At 35.8% G+C, this 17,611-nt stretch overlaps 1 protein-coding gene across 2 annotated transcripts in view; it reads left to right on the forward strand.

Moving 5' to 3' along the window:
* The window catches only part of Eml5 (EMAP like 5), a 115,495-nt gene that overhangs the window by 28,851 nt on the left and 69,033 nt on the right, over window positions 1-17,611 (forward strand). For both annotated transcript variants that reach the window (XM_041633056.1, XM_041633057.1), the window contains exons 6-14: window positions 1,433-1,568; window positions 2,822-3,023; window positions 4,388-4,525; window positions 8,803-9,059; window positions 10,694-10,906; window positions 12,527-12,694; window positions 13,293-13,399; window positions 13,532-13,650; window positions 15,583-15,769. In XM_041633056.1, the coding sequence (XP_041488990.1) occupies window positions 1,433-1,568; window positions 2,822-3,023; window positions 4,388-4,525; window positions 8,803-9,059; window positions 10,694-10,906; window positions 12,527-12,694; window positions 13,293-13,399; window positions 13,532-13,650; window positions 15,583-15,769 (1,527 nt within the window). The remainder of the gene's footprint in view (window positions 1-1,432; window positions 1,569-2,821; window positions 3,024-4,387; window positions 4,526-8,802; window positions 9,060-10,693; window positions 10,907-12,526; window positions 12,695-13,292; window positions 13,400-13,531; window positions 13,651-15,582; window positions 15,770-17,611) is intronic.

The raw sequence follows: 17,611 nt of genomic DNA on the forward strand, positions 1-17,611 counted from the left end.
TTTGTTGACTTTAGCCATAGAGCTTCTAGATTAGCTTTAGTAAAATAAAGCTAGTATTAAGGCCAGCTTAACCAGTAGGCAGTTTTGGAACATATAGAAAATTACCCAAAACCAAAACCATAGACTCATTAATCCAGGGAAGAAGGGATTTAATATTTTTAATAGATTAAATTGTTATTTATTTACTTTGTGTATGTGGTGTTTTGCTTGTATGTATGTACCATGTATGTGTATCTTTGGAGGCCAGAAGAAGGCGTGAGCTTCCATGTGGCTGCTAGGAATGGAACCCAGTTCATCTGGAAGAGAAGCCAATGATTTTAACTAAAGAGTTATCTCTCCTAGTCCTTGGGATTTTTTTTAATTCATGAGATTTTCATTTAATTAAATTAGAAAAAATGTATTGTTAACAATTTTTTCAGACTGTTTAGCAGTTGAATCATCTCTCCTTAAAGAGTGAAGGGGGTTGGTTAGCATGGTAAGATTGTCAACTGGAAAGTACTGACGTGCTAAAGAACCATGTATGAATTTCTTGCTGTAAGCAAAAATATCAGTTTTTTTAATTAAAGGTGTGGTAATTCTTATTATAATCTCTAGTATGTAAAAACACTAGTTTTTCTCTTCATATTTTTCAGCGTAGAATATGAAGTGTTGAAAATTTTTGCTTATCTTCTGGAAGAAAAATGTTAACTTCCTTGATTTGTCATTTTTTATTAATTATCCTTTTGTCTTTTACTCTTGTTTAGTTGGTTGTATTAGGACTTTTGTTCATTTGTATTTTAGAGATATGTAGTTTTTCAATATATACGTTGCAGGTAGGGGCCATGGATGTAGCTCAGAGATAGAATGCTCACCTAGCATCGTGGAGTCCTAGGTTCAATCCTAGTCCTGCACATACATGCACAGAAAAGTGAAAGGTTTTTCCTTTATGGTTTATAGTTTTTTTATTATGTATAAAATGGTCTTATAACTCAGTCACATGAGTATTATGATTTTTAAACACTTATTTATTACATTTAGAGTTTTGCCTTCTAGAATTAATTTTATATACAGTACAATATTTAACTTTCTTTTGTTATATACATATTATTAAATACTGCCTCTATTCCATATTGACTTTCTAATGATGGATTATATTTTTGATATGTTATTGGTATGTTTATTTATTTATGTTTCATAAGAAAATATTGCTGAGTGGTTTTTTTTTTTTGCCTTTATTTAGTATATTTCCCCCTTCCCCACCCTGAGCCAGGATTTCTCTGTATAGCCCTGGCTGTCCTGGAACTTGCTCTGTAGACCAGGCTGGCCTTGAGCTCAGAGATTCAGCTGCTTTTACCTCCCAAGTGCTGAGATTAAAGGTGTGAGTCACCACTACCCAGCCTAGTAGATGTTCTTAAGAAGTTTATTTGCTAAGTTGATTTCTACCTTCACCTAGGCGGGAATTTTTAGTATGAATGCTTGTGAAGAAGGCTTTGCTACTGGTGGCAGAGACGGCTGTATTCGTCTTTGGGATTTAACTTTTAAACCAATTACTGTGATTGATCTCAGGGAAACAGACCAGGGATACAAAGGTAATAATAAAATGAATGCATTATGCTAAGAAAATTGTGAGTGGACCAATGGTTGTCATTTGGTGTATACACGTCTTCTATACATTCCTCTTGGAGGTTTTGTTGATAGCTGGGCTCACTATCATGACAAAGGTTCTTTTGTGTGTCTAATGCCTGTTGTAATGAGACCAACAGAGACATCTGATAGAAATTTACTTTTTTACCTGTGAATTCTGAAAAATATTTTACTGTTACAATGCTAAATAGAACTATTTGCCAAATAATTACACAACTGAAATATATTGGGAATTGGTAAACTTTTGTTATTGATGATTTAAGTCAATTTTCTTTATTCAGAGAATTTTTTCAGCAATTAGGGGACTTAAAATAGGCATAATAGGATACATTCTCAGTGTAACATTAGTTATTATTATGTCATTGAATTATAAGACTAAAATTGGAAGTAACACATTTAGATAATATTTACTTAAAATATTATTTAAATAATATTGGTGCCACTGGAGAGATGTATATAACTCCAGTCTAATTGTTTAGCCTCATCTGTAAATTAAAGCCACTATGAATATCTCCTAGTATTGAATGTTTTAATACATATTAGTTATTTAAACTCTTCAGGACATTGTAAGCTTTTAGATGTTAGCCGTTACTCTTATTTTTATTAGTTTAGATGAGCATTATTCTGAAGCTTAGAAAATAATGTCATTCCTTTTCTTTTATTCTGAAGAGGATATTATAAGATATATGGTATCTTTATATTGGCAATATTGTATAAAGAATAATGTTTTTCATAAGGACCCAACAGTAACTGTGGACAATGCAGATAAAATAAAAGTGAATATGTTCTTTCTTTAAATATGTTGATAAGCAGATTTAAGAAATGACATACAGTGAGAAGTCAGATTCTTATAAAAACACACAATGCACTTCTCTAAAGGCAGGTCCTGAGCACTTACCCATTGTGAGCGATTGTGAGAGCCTAACTACAAACACAGTCTGACTCTCAGGATTGTGTAGCAAGGAGAAGGAAAAAGTGTATCTAAAGATGGTTAGAAATTAGGTATACAAAAAAATCTATTGTTTCATAAGGAAAAGAATACAAACAATTGAAGACAATGGGAGTGTACACCCAGACTTTCGTACTTTGTCTTATAATCAAGATATAAAGGATATGAAAATTAATTTCCAATTTAAATTGTATTTTATTACTGTAGCATTGACATTTACAATATTGGTATTAAATGTGCTTTTTACAGGTTTGTCTGTGAGGAGTGTTTGTTGGCGAGGTGACCACATTTTAGTTGGAACACAGGACAGTGAAATTTTTGAAATTGTTGTACATGAAAGAAATAAACCTTTCCTACTTATGCAAGGGCATTGTGAAGGTGAACTTTGGGCACTTGCTGTTCATCCTACTAAACCTTTGGCTGTGACTGGAAGTGATGATCGTTCAGTCAGGTAAGTAAATCATTTCTTAGGTAAGGGACTAAGCAATTTCAAATTCAGATTTTAAGAACTAGTATCTTACCAACTAAGAACATGTTTGTGGTCATATACCTTAAATGGATTGTGCATGCCTCTGACCTGCCATGGCGCTCAGGCATGCAGATGCATATACACAAATAAATACGTGTAAAATTTGTTCTAAAATCTACCTCTGTGATGGTATGTAAGCTGTAGGCAATGTGTAAACAAATGAATGTGTCTGTGTTCTTATAAAACTTTATTTATAGACATGAAATCTGAACTTTGTGCATTTTCTTGTGTTTCAAAATTTTATTCTTTTATGATTTTAACAATTAAAATTTATAAAATTCGTTTTTAGTTTTCAGTCTATAAAAACATCCAGCCACCTGGTTTATCCCAGAGGATCTGTTTACTGACACTTGTGATACAGAACAAGAAATCTTCAGTAAACAAAGCACTTAATGTTGCAGCAATGAAACTTTGTGGTCAGGAAGGATAGAGATTCACCAGTGTGGAACGGCCAGATAGAGATGATTGGGGCGAGGGACATGAGAGCGAGAGAGGGGAGGGAATAAAGGAGAGTCAAACTATTTTTGTACAGATGACTGTATCTGTAGGAAGAATCCAAAGAAAATGCAAATCAATTTGTGGAATTTAAAGGGAATTAGTGTATTGCAAACTCTAATTGGTCTTAATAATAAAAACCCAGAGTCAGATATTGGGGTAAATGCTGAAAGATCAGAGAAGTAAAGGGCCACCCACTAGAGAGACTTTTTACGTTTGCCTAGTCCTCAGATTGAAGGGGGTAAGATCCCGTCTCCACGAATCCTCAGACTGTATGTGGTGAGCTCCTGTATTCTCCTCCCTTATATTCCCCCCCCCTCTCTCTCTCCCTAATTATATCCCTTCCTGTCTTCTTTACCTCCTCTCTCTCTCTCTCTCTCTCTCTCTCTCTCTCTCTCTCTCCCTAATTATATCCCTTCCTGTCTTTACCTCCTTAATGTTGGGATTAAAGGTGTGTGACTCCCAAGTATTAGGATTAAAGGTGTGAGCCACCACTGCCTTTCTCTTTTTCTTTGAGATGAGATCAATCTAGTGTAGTTCAGGGTGGCCTTGAACTCACAGAGTGCTGGGATTAAAGGTGTGAGCCACCACTGCCTGACCTCTATGGCTAACTAGTGGCTTAGCTCTGTACTTTGATCTTCAGGCAAGCTTTATTTTTTAGAGTACAAACAAAATATCACTAGAATATTGTCTTACTTTAAACCAGATTATTTTAACTTTAATGTTCTTATATAGATTATCATTTTTACAGTATACATTAACTATTTTTATTTTTGAATTAAATTGTATAGGATTTGGAGCCTTGTAGATCATGCTTTAATAGCAAGATGTAATATGGAAGAACCGATTCGATGTGCTGCAGTCAATGTAGATGGAATCCATCTTGCCCTTGGAATGAAGGATGGGTCATTCACTGTCCTTAGAGTGAGGTATGCTATTAAAGTAGAAGCAGAAACAGTAATTTACTGTTTTGTTAGAATGTAGAGTACTCATTGCTCTTACCCACTTGGATACCCTCTTCTTTTATATGTGTGCCAAATAAATGAACATACTTCATTAAGTGAACATACTTTTTGTTGGAAAATTAAACTCAAGAAGTTTTATCTGGGGGCATTAAGAATGCTTAGCAAATGTGGAGAGATGGCTCAGTGTTTAAGAGAGCTTCTGTTCTTACAGAGGAAGTGCCCAGAACCCACTTGGTGGCACACAACTATTTGTAACCCCAAATTCTAGGAAATCTGACTCCGTCTTCTGGCTTCTACAGGCTCCTGCACATGTGTAGTAAGATAACCTCAAACAGGTTCACAGACATATACATGGAAAAGAAATATGTTATTTTAAAAAAGAATGCTTAGTGCAGTGGTAGCTGCAGTGTGAACTACAAATTTGGGTCCTGATTTGCTGTTGGTAGTATTATTTTCAGTTATGATCCTATTTTGTTAAATATCCTCAAGGCTATGAGAAATGATGGAGTAGGGTTTTGTTTGCTTGTTTATATCTTTATGCTTTGAAAAATGCCTGTATCCTCTAATTTGTCTAACTAGAAATGATTAAGGAATTTATTAAAAGGCTGGGCATAATGACATATGCCGTTAATCCCAGCACCAGGAAGCAGAGACAGGTGAATTGCTGTGATTTTGAAGCCAGCCTACCTGCTGAGTTCCAGCCAGCCAAGGCTGTATAGGCAGACCCTGTCCCAAACAAACAAACAAACAAACAGAATTTGTTAAAGCTGTATCTAATTTATGTTGAATTACATTGAGTTTCTGTCCTTTGTCGTCATTAAAAACAGTACTGTAGCATGTTCACAGATCAGTGTTTATGAAATCTTTCTCCTCCATCTCAGTAATCCTCTACCTAGAAATTTTCAACTCATTTTTTAACTTTGCCTTTCTTGTTTGAGTTGCTTCCACAGAAGCTGTCTAGTTCACTACCTTCCGTGCAGTTTTACTGTTATACTCTGTGTAGGCTTTGCCATCTCCTCACAGGATCGGTGGAACAGCCCTCCTAACTGCTCTCTTTACCACCTCAAAACCATTCCCTGCTGCCATGCTAGAGATTCCTTCTTTCTTTGTTAAATAAATCTGTATCTTGACAATTTCATACACATATAATGCATTCTGATTGCTCTCATTCCTTGCCCTGTGTTAGTTGATAGTTGCCCACTGTCAACCCTTCTTCTTCCCTATACATCTTTTTCTCACACTCATTCTTTCTCCTTTGTTTTCTGACCACCCAGAGTAACTAGTGCCCTTGGTGTGACCATGGGTTTGGAACTCTATTGGAGCCTGATGGGGCCATAGTGGCTACATAACTGAAGAGGCTTCTCTCCTAACATACATGTCTATAGCCAGTAATTTAGGTAGGGCCCTATGCGTCCCTCTGTCTGTGAGTGATTAGGTAAGGTCACTGATGCCTTTTCTCCTCCAGCAACCTGCATAGCACTCCTGGCACTGTGGAAGCCATAGCAGGGAAGAAGTTTCCAACTCACTTCCAGCTTGGTTTTAGAGGTTTCTTTTAAGCCACACTTGTTTCATCCATCCTCTCTCCAAAGACTTTCTGCTCCTTACGATGAAGTTTCTAATCCTTGACATGGTGTGAGGGCCCATCTCTCTGATCAGTTTTCTGTGCTCACTCTGGTTTTTTTTTTCTTTTCTTTTTTCACCTATTCAAAACTTCTTCACAGCTGAGCCTGATGGTGTAGACTTGTTGTAATCATAACTGTTCAGGAGATTAAGGCAGAAGGATTGTGAGTTGAAAGCCTGAGTTCAAGGCTAGCCTACTTAACCTTGTGACTCAAAATAATTAAATAGGCTGTAGTTAAATAGTAGAGTGCTTGATCAGCAAGCATAAGACTCTGGGTTTGATTCCCAGTAAGAAAAATAAAAGTAGATTTTTACAGTGGGATGTACTGTTACTTTTTCTTAAAATTGTTTTTATTTAATGTCATATTTGCTTTCAGTCACTGTAGATATCCAGTGACATTAAGTACATCTACATTATTGTGTCAGTACTATCGTCTCTAAAACTTTTGATCTTCCTACATGGTTTCAGTTTGACATGATGTAGTCATCTTGATTTATAACTGCCGTATTGATCAGGTTAACCTTAATCAGCATTTCCTACATAGTTTCCCAGCATGCTACAAATAGACAAAGCCTATGGAGTTATGTAGAACTTTCAACGAGACACTGGTGCTGGGAACGTACTTGACTCCGTGATGTTGGCAAGATAAACTTGCTTGCATGATGCCATTTCGTTCCTCTTTCTAGCCCAGGTTGTGGGGATGAACCTGGGCTTGCTGATGAATGCTTGTGTCTGTAGTTCCCAAAATTTCACCCAGTAAAATTTGTCTGCTTCTCTTTCTTTGATTGTACCGTATTTTATTAGTTTATCTTTAGCTTCGTTGTTTTCTGCTCTTCCTAGTAGTTTCTGTTTCCACATTGTATTGTGCACCTTTCTTCAAATAGACCACACACTCTATCTTTTCTGTGTGTGCTGCATCTTATTCCTGAAGAATCGTCTCTCTTCTTTAAGACTTAGCCAGCACCTCATGTCTTATGCTCAAGTCAGATGTACCTTGCTGTGGCTCCTTCCTGCTTTCAATCTAGTCTTAGTCTGCCTTTCAGTATTTCTTTCAGTTTAACATATTTCTCTTGAGCAATTGCTGTATATTGTCATAGTTATTTTATGTCCATCTCTCATGAAAGGTCAGTTTAGTTTTGAATCCCTTGTACTAAAGCAACATAAGTGTTCAGTGCTATTAAAAGAATTTGAATGTTTGCTCTGACCTTCATTTAAAAACTTTAAGAATGAAAAAACATGCTTCTGCTTCTCAAATTGCCAACCTGAAGCATTTCAAATAACTAATACAGAATTTATATGGAGAGATGGTTACCACCAAGAAGCAATGATCCTTCCTTCCTCCTGCCCACATTCCCCATGTTTCTGTCCTCCCAACTACTTCGAGTTCTAGAAGTTTGAAAACTCATTTGTGTTAAACTTAAGTGTCCATTGCTTTTATGACTGTTACCAATGCCTATGCTATTTTGGAGACTCCTTTTAAGGCATCCGAGGGGAAATGACTGAATTGTGGCCTATTTTTAAAATAATAAACTAAACAGAGTATGGTGGTATCTGCTTGTATTTTAAGTGCTTGGGAGGCTGAGAAGGATTGAAGTTTCAGGCCAGCCTGTGATATGGGATTCCCCTCTGTATGCTATGAATATGTTTTATTAACATTGATTATTAAAGAAGCTTTTTCAGTCAGTGGCTTAGTAGAGTAAAGCCAGGTGGGAAATCTGAAGAGAGATATAGAGAGAAAGAGTAGGCAGAATCAAGAGAGATGCCATGTAGCTGCTGAAGCAGAAAGACACCAACTACTAGCCAGAACCTTACTGGTAGGCCACAACTTCATGGAGATACACAGATAAATAGAAATGGGTTAACTTAAGATGTAAGAGTTAGCTAGAAATATGCCTAAGCTATTGGCCAAACAGTATTGTAATTAATATAGTTTTGTGTTATTATTCAAGTCTGGGTGGCTAGGAAATGAACGACCAGTCTCTGTCTGCAAGCCTGGACTACATAATGAGACTCTTAAGAAAAGGGAACATTTGAAATAAAATTCACTAGTGGGGAAAAATGAATAAAAACAACCAAGGCAATTATATAAAGATATATATTCAAATATATTGCTCAAGTGATACATTCTTTCATGTTTTCCTTATTTCCCAAATGTCAGTTTATACATTTGGCTCATTACAAAAATGTGTTTGAAAATTATGGTGTTTAATAATGTTCTATAAATTTAGTATTTACAAGGAACTTTTATCATTAAAAAGTTTGACTAAATATTTTATTATCTAAATCCAGAAATACAGTAGTGCCGTATGGTACTTAAAAATAAGGTTATTTATATATTGAAATTTAGCATTTTTTCTCTCCTACTTTTTTTTCAGTGCTGGGGGTCAAGTCCAGGACTTCCTGCTGGGCAAGTGCTCTATCATCACATACTACATCGTCCAGTTTTTTTCTATTTATTTCTTGTCAGCAAAATAATTATTCCCAAGCAGATACTACTTACCTTACTCCTTACTTACATGTATGTCACAGTTTGTAAATACATGACGGAACCTCAGTATTTGGGGACATTTTACAATTCACTTGTGACTTTTGCTCATATGATCTTTTCTTTTTTTCACAGAGATATGACTGAAGTTGTACATATTAAAGACAGGAAAGAGGCAATCCATGAGCTGAAATACTCTCCAGATGGCACTTACCTTGCTGTTGGCTGCAATGACAGCTCAGTTGACATCTATGGCGTTGCTCAGCGGTACAAAAAAGTTGGTGAATGTGTTGGTTCACTTAGCTTCATCACTCATCTGGACTGGTCTTCAGATAGTAGATATTTACAGACAAATGACGGCAGTGGAAAGCGGCTTCTGTACAGGATGCCAGGTGAACTTTTCCAGCACACTGCATATAGTTCATTGACTTTTAATGTCCGTGGTATTTAAATTTCCAATAAGAGTAAATTGTAAATTATGTTTGATTATAGGCAGAGTAATCTGAGCTATTTCAGGCTTTATGGTCTTTTCTACAAGACAAATATCTTTAGAATTCTTTCCCATCAGAATATTCAGTTGTAAGTGACTCAAAATTCTATACATTTAAAATTTACAATGTGATCTTTAAAAAAAAAAACATTGAGATAAGGTCTCATTATGTTTCCTGGCTAACCTGGAACTGACTATGTAGACCATGCTGGTTTCAGATTCTGAGATCCACCTGCCTCTACCTCTAAAGTGCAGTGATTAAAATTGTGTGCCACCATGCCCAGCCCAGTGTGTTTTTTTTTTTAAAAAAAAAGTATGTACATACATTGGACATTGTAAAATGATTTTCACAATTACACTAATTGTCATATCTATCTCCTAATACAGTTACTGTATTTCTGTGTGTAGTAGACACATTCAAGATCTTTGTTAGCAGATTTCAAGTATACCATGCAGTAATACAGTGTGAATAGTAACAGGTACTGCACTGTACATTCAGAATGGACACTCAGAATTCATCATGCACACCTGGGACTCAGTGCCCTGGAGAACATGTCCCCATCACAGCACTTCTCCCAGCTCTCAAAATGACTTTCTACACCTCTGCTTAATCTGGTGCTTTGTGAATTAATCACTCTTATAAGAACTTATTTAATAAGATTGGTGGCATAATAAATCAATGCATCTTTACCCAAGATTTTCATTAATGATGTGAGCCCTAAAGTCCTCTTACCTAACACAAATATATCACCCTCCATTGATCATTCCTTTTTAGTCTTTTTAAGCCTCCCTCCCAATTATATATCTTGGGTTTCTTTTTAATACCTGATTTGTCACTTTGTCATAGCTTTTCCCCTTTCTTCTTTTCCTTCCTTCTCTCTTTCCCTGTCTCCCTCCATCCCCGCCTTCCTTCCCTTCCACTCTTCTCTTTCCCCCTTCCTTCTACCTTTTCTTCCTCCTCCCTCTTCCTTCCTTCTATCCCTCCTGTTTGTTTTGTGTTTTATTGAACATATTACAGAATATGTTTAGTAAAAAATGTTAAAGCCCTTGCCGTTAGTAGACCCCTTAGATTCTTTCTCTGCTCCCACTTTCTTCTCGTATGCTGGACAGCAGCTGTACAGTGAGCAGTCGGTTCAGAGTTGTCCGGAAGATGAGGAGAGAGAGGATGTAGGAGAGCTCAGAGACCACTAGTTGCCAGAGGGGGATCTCATTCTACCCCATAGCTTCCTCAGAACCAAGACCTTGACAGTCCCCGAAAAAGGCATCTTTTGCTTTTTCTCAAAACTTACCCAGTTGTCACTAATCTGTATTATGATTTTAATACGGTTCAGTTCTTTTTTCCATATGGATGAGCCGGCTGAATTGATAATTACGTTCAAACTCTCTAAACTGATATGATGTTAGTAGCATTTAAATTTTTCTAATTTTGTTTTTTCTTCTAACCCACACTTATCTATCTGTTCATGTTAAAATTTACATTTGAGTGAAAAGAATCAAATGAAGTAATTTCTTAAATGAAGACTCTTTTATTTTTAGGAGGAAAGGAAGTGACAAGTAAAGAAGAAATAAAAGGTGTTCACTGGGCTTCATGGACATGTGTTTCAGGCCTTGAAGTCAATGGGATTTGGCCCAAGTATTCTGATATCAATGATATAAATTCAGTGGATGGAAATTATGTTGGCCAGGTTTTAGTTACAGCTGATGACTATGGAGTTGTAAAATTATTTCGATATCCATGCTTAAGAAAAGGTATCTTTCTTTTTAATATTTTAACTAACCCTCTCATAAAAGATGTTATGTTCTTACATAGTCTAGATAAATGATATAAATTAATATTTCAAAGGATATATTAATTGGTGTAGACTTTATTTTATCATTTCAAAAATTATTGTACTCTTACATTTTTTTAGTTATGAAATTTTTACTGAAAATTATCCTTGAATTCATTATAACATGTAGTAATAGTTTTTCACCTGACTTGTTAATAATTACTACACATATATTGAAGACAACTCCATAATGGTGATTACGAGAGCAGCTGAAATAGCTTGATACAAGTCTATAGTGAACACATCCAACTTAAGTACTGGGTTTTCATGGAAGCCCAAGCTATATTGATACTGTGCATGTGTACTGATGATGAATTCAAGACTCTGCAGTCCCTTCATGTTGCCAGTTCCTCCCTGTGAATGTCAGATGCTCTAAATAATAAATAATTCCATTCTGTGAATAAAGGTTGGCTGTATTTTTAGTGAGGGAAGCCCCTGTTTCTAATCTTCTACCACAGGACATGTGAGACATCAGACATTATTCGATGCTGTTTTTTTTTTAAAGATTCATCTATATTGTTTCATATACTTTTTGGGTTTTTTTTACTGCCATAATATAGTGTTGTAAATGCATGTTATATTTTATGCATCTATTTTCCCATTAGTTAGCATTTGAGTCATTTCTAGCCTTTTGTTAACATGTGTAAGTTTCCCCAAACTGTATATAGTGTGAAACTGTTGGATGATAGAGTGTATGGATGCTGAACTTTATAAGAAAATGTCAGTTTGCTTTGGCTCACAACCTGTTCAGCACTTGGCCTGAACATTCATCCTTTTAATTTTTGCAAATGTAGGTACTGTAAGTCATATTTTGCAGTCTCATTAAAATCTGTACTGGTGAGACTGAGCTTCATTTTCAGATGTTTGGGGGGAGGTTTCTGTGCTTCCTGTGTCAAACAGAGTTCTCTTGCTGTGTGGTTGCTTCTTTTGTTGAACTGTTGATATATTCCAGTAAGTTCAGGTGATTTATGATTTTTATGGATTGCAAGTATCATTTCTCAATGTGCAGTCAGTCCCTTTCTTTTTTTTTTCTGAGAGATGGTCTTTATAGCCCAGACTGGCCTCAAATTTACTATGTAGTTGAAGAGACTAGACCCAAGTTTTTATCTTATTTATTCTTAGAGTTCACAGGTGTCACAGTTGTTAGGACTGGTGAGCTTGCCTCACTTGGCCAGCATGTGTAGCAGCTCCTGGTATTATGAAAGCAAGTCTTCAGAGAAGAGGCTTTAGGTCAGATCCAGCTGTATTCCTCCAAGTCCTGTGTTGCAAGCACATAGTGTCTTCAGCAGTAGGAACTTAGTGCAGTTTTTGTGGGTCCTATCAAAATACATTGTAAAATCAGTAAAGGAAACATTTGCACCCTTCAGTTCATTCATTTGTTCACTTAGCTAATTATTTTAAATCATTTTCCCATCTGGTCATACTTGACATAATGGTCTAATGTTGTAATAGTTTGAATAAAGTAGTTGTGTAATAGTTTGAATAAAGTGGTATTTTGTGTATTGGCCTTTATCAATTTAAAGATATATTTTTGTTATAGGGGCCAAGTTTAGAAAATATATTGGTCATTCAGCTCATGTAACTAATGTCAGATGGTCACATGATTATCAGTGGGTTATTTCTATTGGTGGAGCTGATCACTCTGTGTTTCAGTGGAAGTTTATTCCTGAAAGAAAATTAAAAGATGCTCTTCACATAGCACCCCAAGGTAAGCTTAAATATCTTCCTCATTCATAGCTCCAAATTAATGATTTTACCATAAAAGCTTACTAATAGCAGAACTTTCAGTTTAAATAGGTCTACATCTTTAAAATCAGGTGTCACAGAGTATGCCATGTGAAGTAATTGGGTTGAAATTTAATTTATCAAACGAGTAAAGTAATAGTTCTACTAGTAAGACCAATGATTCTTTATCTCAGAGGTACAGGTTCCTAGGTTTTGTATATGCTACAAAAACAAAAACCCAAAAAAAATCAGTTCATTTGTTGTGTATAGTATTTTTAATGTTGATTATAGGTTATATTCACTTATCTACGTATACATTTAAATTTGATGTAGCCATCATTGGGGAGCCAGTGGAGGGATTTAAAGGAGCTGTTGAGTTCGCAGTGAGTGGACAGGAAGATAATCTGTATTAGTACAGTTTACTGACATCTGGGTCACTTGAATAGGTAATTTCATTTTATTGTTTTATGGCTTTTTTCCATGTCAAACTGACAGAGTCATCCCTTAATTATTAATTTTACATTGTTGTTTTGAAAGTAAATCTTTAAACAAATGATATTTTATTTTTAAAAAATATACAGAAAGTCTGGCTGAGTCCAATAGTGATGAATCAGATTCAGATCTATCTGATGTTCCGGAACTGGATTCTGAGATTGAGCAAGAGACACAGCTTACTTACCACCGGCAGGTAATGTCCTAGTAGCCCATGATGTTGTCCCCCAAAAGCTCACATTCTTTGCATCTGAAACTTACATTGAGTATATGAGCATCTTTATTAATACCTACCCTAATCATATTGTTGTGTACATACATTTTTAAGGTTTACAAAGAAGATCTACCTCAGCTTAAAGAACAATGCAAAGAAAAACAGAAAAGTGCTACTTCTAAACGAAGAGAACGTGCTCCTGGAAATAGTATTCGACTGCACTTCATTCATGGGTATAAAATACTATTTTTTATTTGTGTGTTTGAATTTGAGTTTGCACTTATAAGCTTGGCAAAGTCACCTTGCTGTGTGTCTGTTTCCATCTCTTCAAATTGGTGCCTGACTAAAACTGTCACAATGAGGAATAAATAAGCAATGCTAGTGATGATAGACAGCATTGTCTGCACACATGGAGCCACCATGAAAGTATGATTAAATTTCTAAAAACTGTTTTTTGAAAGTTCATATAAATGGGCATCTCACCTTAAAAATGTAGGATATTAATGATCTCTCCTACAATGTGACTAAATTGAATTTTTCTGAGACCCCTTTTACCTGCCTACTTATTTTTTAATTGATTCTAGTGAGCTATACCATTTTCTCTGCTCCTCTCCCTTCCTCTCCCCTCCCTTTCAACCCTCTCACATGGTCCCCATGCTCCTAGTTTACTCAGGAGATCTTGTCTTTTTCTATTTCCCATGTAGATTAAATCTATGTATATCTCTCTTAGGGTCCTCATTGGTTGTCTAGGTTCTCTGGGATTGTGGGTTTTCTTTGCTTTATGTTTAAAAACTACTTACAAGTGAATACATATGATAATTGTCTATCTGGGTCTGGGTTACCTCACTCAATATGATGTTTTCTAGCTCTATCCATTTGCCTGCAATTTTCAAGATGTCATTATTTTTTTCTGCTGTGTAGTAAGTACTCCATTGTATAAATGTACCACATTTTCCTCATCCATTCTTTGGTTGAGGGGCATTTAGGTTGTTTCCATGTTCTGGCTATGACAAACAATGCTGCTATGAACATAGTTGAGCACATGTCTTTTTGGCATGATTGAGCATCCTTTGGATATATACCCAAAAGTGGTATTGCTGGGTCTTGAGAAAGGTTGTTTCCTAATTTTTTGAGAAGTCGCCATACTGCTGTCCAAAGGGGCTGTACCAGCTTGCATTCCCGCCAGCAATGTAGGAGTGTTCCCTTTACCCCACAACCTCTCTAGTGTAAGTTGTCATCAGTGTTTTTGATCTTTTGCCTGTCTATTTAATGTTGAGCCTCACGTTTTAGCTCCTCAGCAGCAAGTTTCTCCCCTCAGGAAACATGCATTTTCTCACCAGATTGTTAATACTTTCTAAGAATTTGTAAAGAATTTTATGAAAACTATTTCCAGGGATAGATCAGTGTTTAGGAAGAGTTTCTGCTCTTCCATGAGACCTGAATTCTCTTCCCAAGGGTACCTGCACATGATTAACAGATCCACCCACACAACACATACATAAAATAAACCCTAAAAATAAAGAATATACCTTCTAATGTTAAAATAGATAATAGTTTTGTTCGACTATGTTGTGTGAATTGGACTTATTTGAATCACAAAGCAAGGTTGTCATTGATGGTATTATATTAACCATTTTAATTAACCAATTAAAATATGTAAATATTTTAATTTATCACTTAAAGTTACTGTTGGGACATGTATTATTACATTGCCACAGTCAACATTGTGCTTAACTAAGTACTTCTTGAAATCTTCTCACTTCTTACTGCCCGCACCCAGGTGTCATTTCCTTCCCCTATAAATGATATTTACTTTCAGAAATATTTGAATACAAATATGTATTCATTCCTTACTCTATTGTGTATAAAAGGAAGTGGTTTTGCATTGTAGAATGCAAATTTAATAGTGTTTTTTCAAATACTAGAATACAGAAATTTCTGTACCTGATTTCTTTGATGAATACTTTAGCCTAGATTTAGCTATTTGTAACCAGAGAGACTCATAACAGTATGTAGATTCTAAGAAACTGGCATTTTCCTTTAACTATTCAGTTCCTTTATGACCAGAAATTAAGTGATCTGAATGATACCTATTTCTCTGTATATTAAATATTGATCAGATGAAAGGTTAAAATACATTGTACATGATTTATTTTCTGCATTAGTTACAGAGGTTATGACTGTCGAAGTAATCTTTTCTATACTCAAATTGGTGAAATTGTGTACCATGTGGCAGCAGTAGGTGTCATCTATAATAGACAACAGAACACACAGCGTTTTTACCTGGGTCATGATGATGACATTCTGTGCCTGGCTATTCATCCTTTGAAGGACTATGTGGCCACAGGCCAGGTAAGTCCTCCTAAAAGACCATGTTACAATAAATCAGATAGGCAACTTTTTTAAAATCTTGCTTTTGAGATTTATTTTTATGCACCATAATCTTAGTGTCCTCTTTGAGGTGATACTCCAAGTGACTCAGTTCTATATCTTAAAGGTTTTATCATTTCTGATAACAGCCATGGGCTAGAGATCAACTCTCATGTGTATATTAGAGGGCCCTTCACATCCAAACTATAGCACCAAGTTAAAGACTGAGGGTGGGTGGGTGAATAAGAAGGTATGTTTGAAGTTTCTTCCATGAAGAAGAGATACAGTAACAAAGAAAGGAAGGTAGAGCATTGGGAATCCAGAGAGATAAACACTCAACTAAAGAACACATAACACCAGAAAGATAAACACAAGTTCCAGAAAAAAAAAATACACCTTACTAGAAGAGTAAACAAATGACAATTATCAATCAAACATTATTGAATTTGTACTCAGAAAGCTTCTAAGGTGAAGAAAGAAGGACTCAGCACACACTCTTTAATAATAACCCCAAGTGTAAATGCTCTGAACCTTCCAAGTAAAAGATGGAGACTGAGGGGGCTGTCACTGAATGGGAAACACCTTCTTGGCTCCAGTGGCTAGTCAGTGAGCTCTGGACATCTGCCATCTCTGCTCCTCAGTGCTGAGGTTACAGCCACAGACAACAGTACTGACTTTGTAGTAGATACTAGGGATTCAAATTAGATCATCAGATCCTCATGCTTGTAGAGCTAATGTTCTTACTCACTGGACCATCTCCCCAGTCCTTAGAATCTAGATTTTACATTTATTTATGGTGTGTGTGTGTGTGTGTGTGTGTGTGTGTGCAAGCACATGTGCACAGTTAAAAGTGACTTGTAAGACTTAGTTCTCTCCTTCCACCATGTGGAAGGTTTGGGGTAACAGTGGACATCTCACAGGTTCCCATAGTCTAGATTTTAAAAGAAGGTATGCAAATCAAAGGGTTACCTTCTGGGAAGAGCAAAGGGATTAGGGGAAGGGGAGCAAGAGTCAGTAATGGGAGGGTGAATGTGCTCAAAAGAGCATTACATATGTGTGAAAATGTCATGACCCCGTTATTTTAGATAATACATGCCAATAAAAAAACAGTATATAGTAGAAAAACAATATCAGGATGATATTGTCCATTTTGGTTTCATATACTTGCTTAGTACTTTAACCCTTTCTGAATTTTTGATTATGCCAGTATTCTAATCTAGAATATTCTTGCTTACTTCTCCTACTGTAAGATATATACTTTCTGAAGTCATAGCTCTATTATATGTTATCTATTTCATGAAGTCTTTTCTTGAAATTTATTTTATTTTCAAGTATATAGTACCATGTGTTCTTAATGATCTGTTTTTCTAAGGAGTTTACCAAAGTTATCTGAATGTCACCATACTTAAAGTGCCTATCACAGTAACCCTGCCAATAATAGGAACTTAGTAATCATTTATTATCATTATTGATGGATTGTAGAAGGAGTAGAAGGAGTCATATATAGCTCTGTCATATGCCTGGAGACACTGTGCCAAGCTTGATTATCTGTTTTTGTTTTGCTCAGGGTATTAAACCAAGGACTGCATACATATTAAGCATAGTTTGTATCAGTAAGCCACAACCTCAGTCCCCTTAATTAGCATTTCAGAATGTTTTCAGCTAGTAAAATAATGGATCATACCGTGCCATTTTCATTTTCTTTGGTTATCTCTTCACTCTGCTCTCTTCAATCCCTCTTAGAGTTTGAAAAAAGGTTAATGAGAAAAATACCATGTTTGTACTCTTCTGTTTGTTTTTATCCGGGATAATTTCCATGACATA

Source organism: Microtus oregoni, unplaced genomic scaffold (assembly GCF_018167655.1).
Source record: "Microtus oregoni isolate MIOR12 unplaced genomic scaffold, Mior012 000043F_ref0000047, whole genome shotgun sequence".
NCBI classification, from domain to species: domain Eukaryota; kingdom Metazoa; phylum Chordata; class Mammalia; order Rodentia; family Cricetidae; genus Microtus; species Microtus oregoni.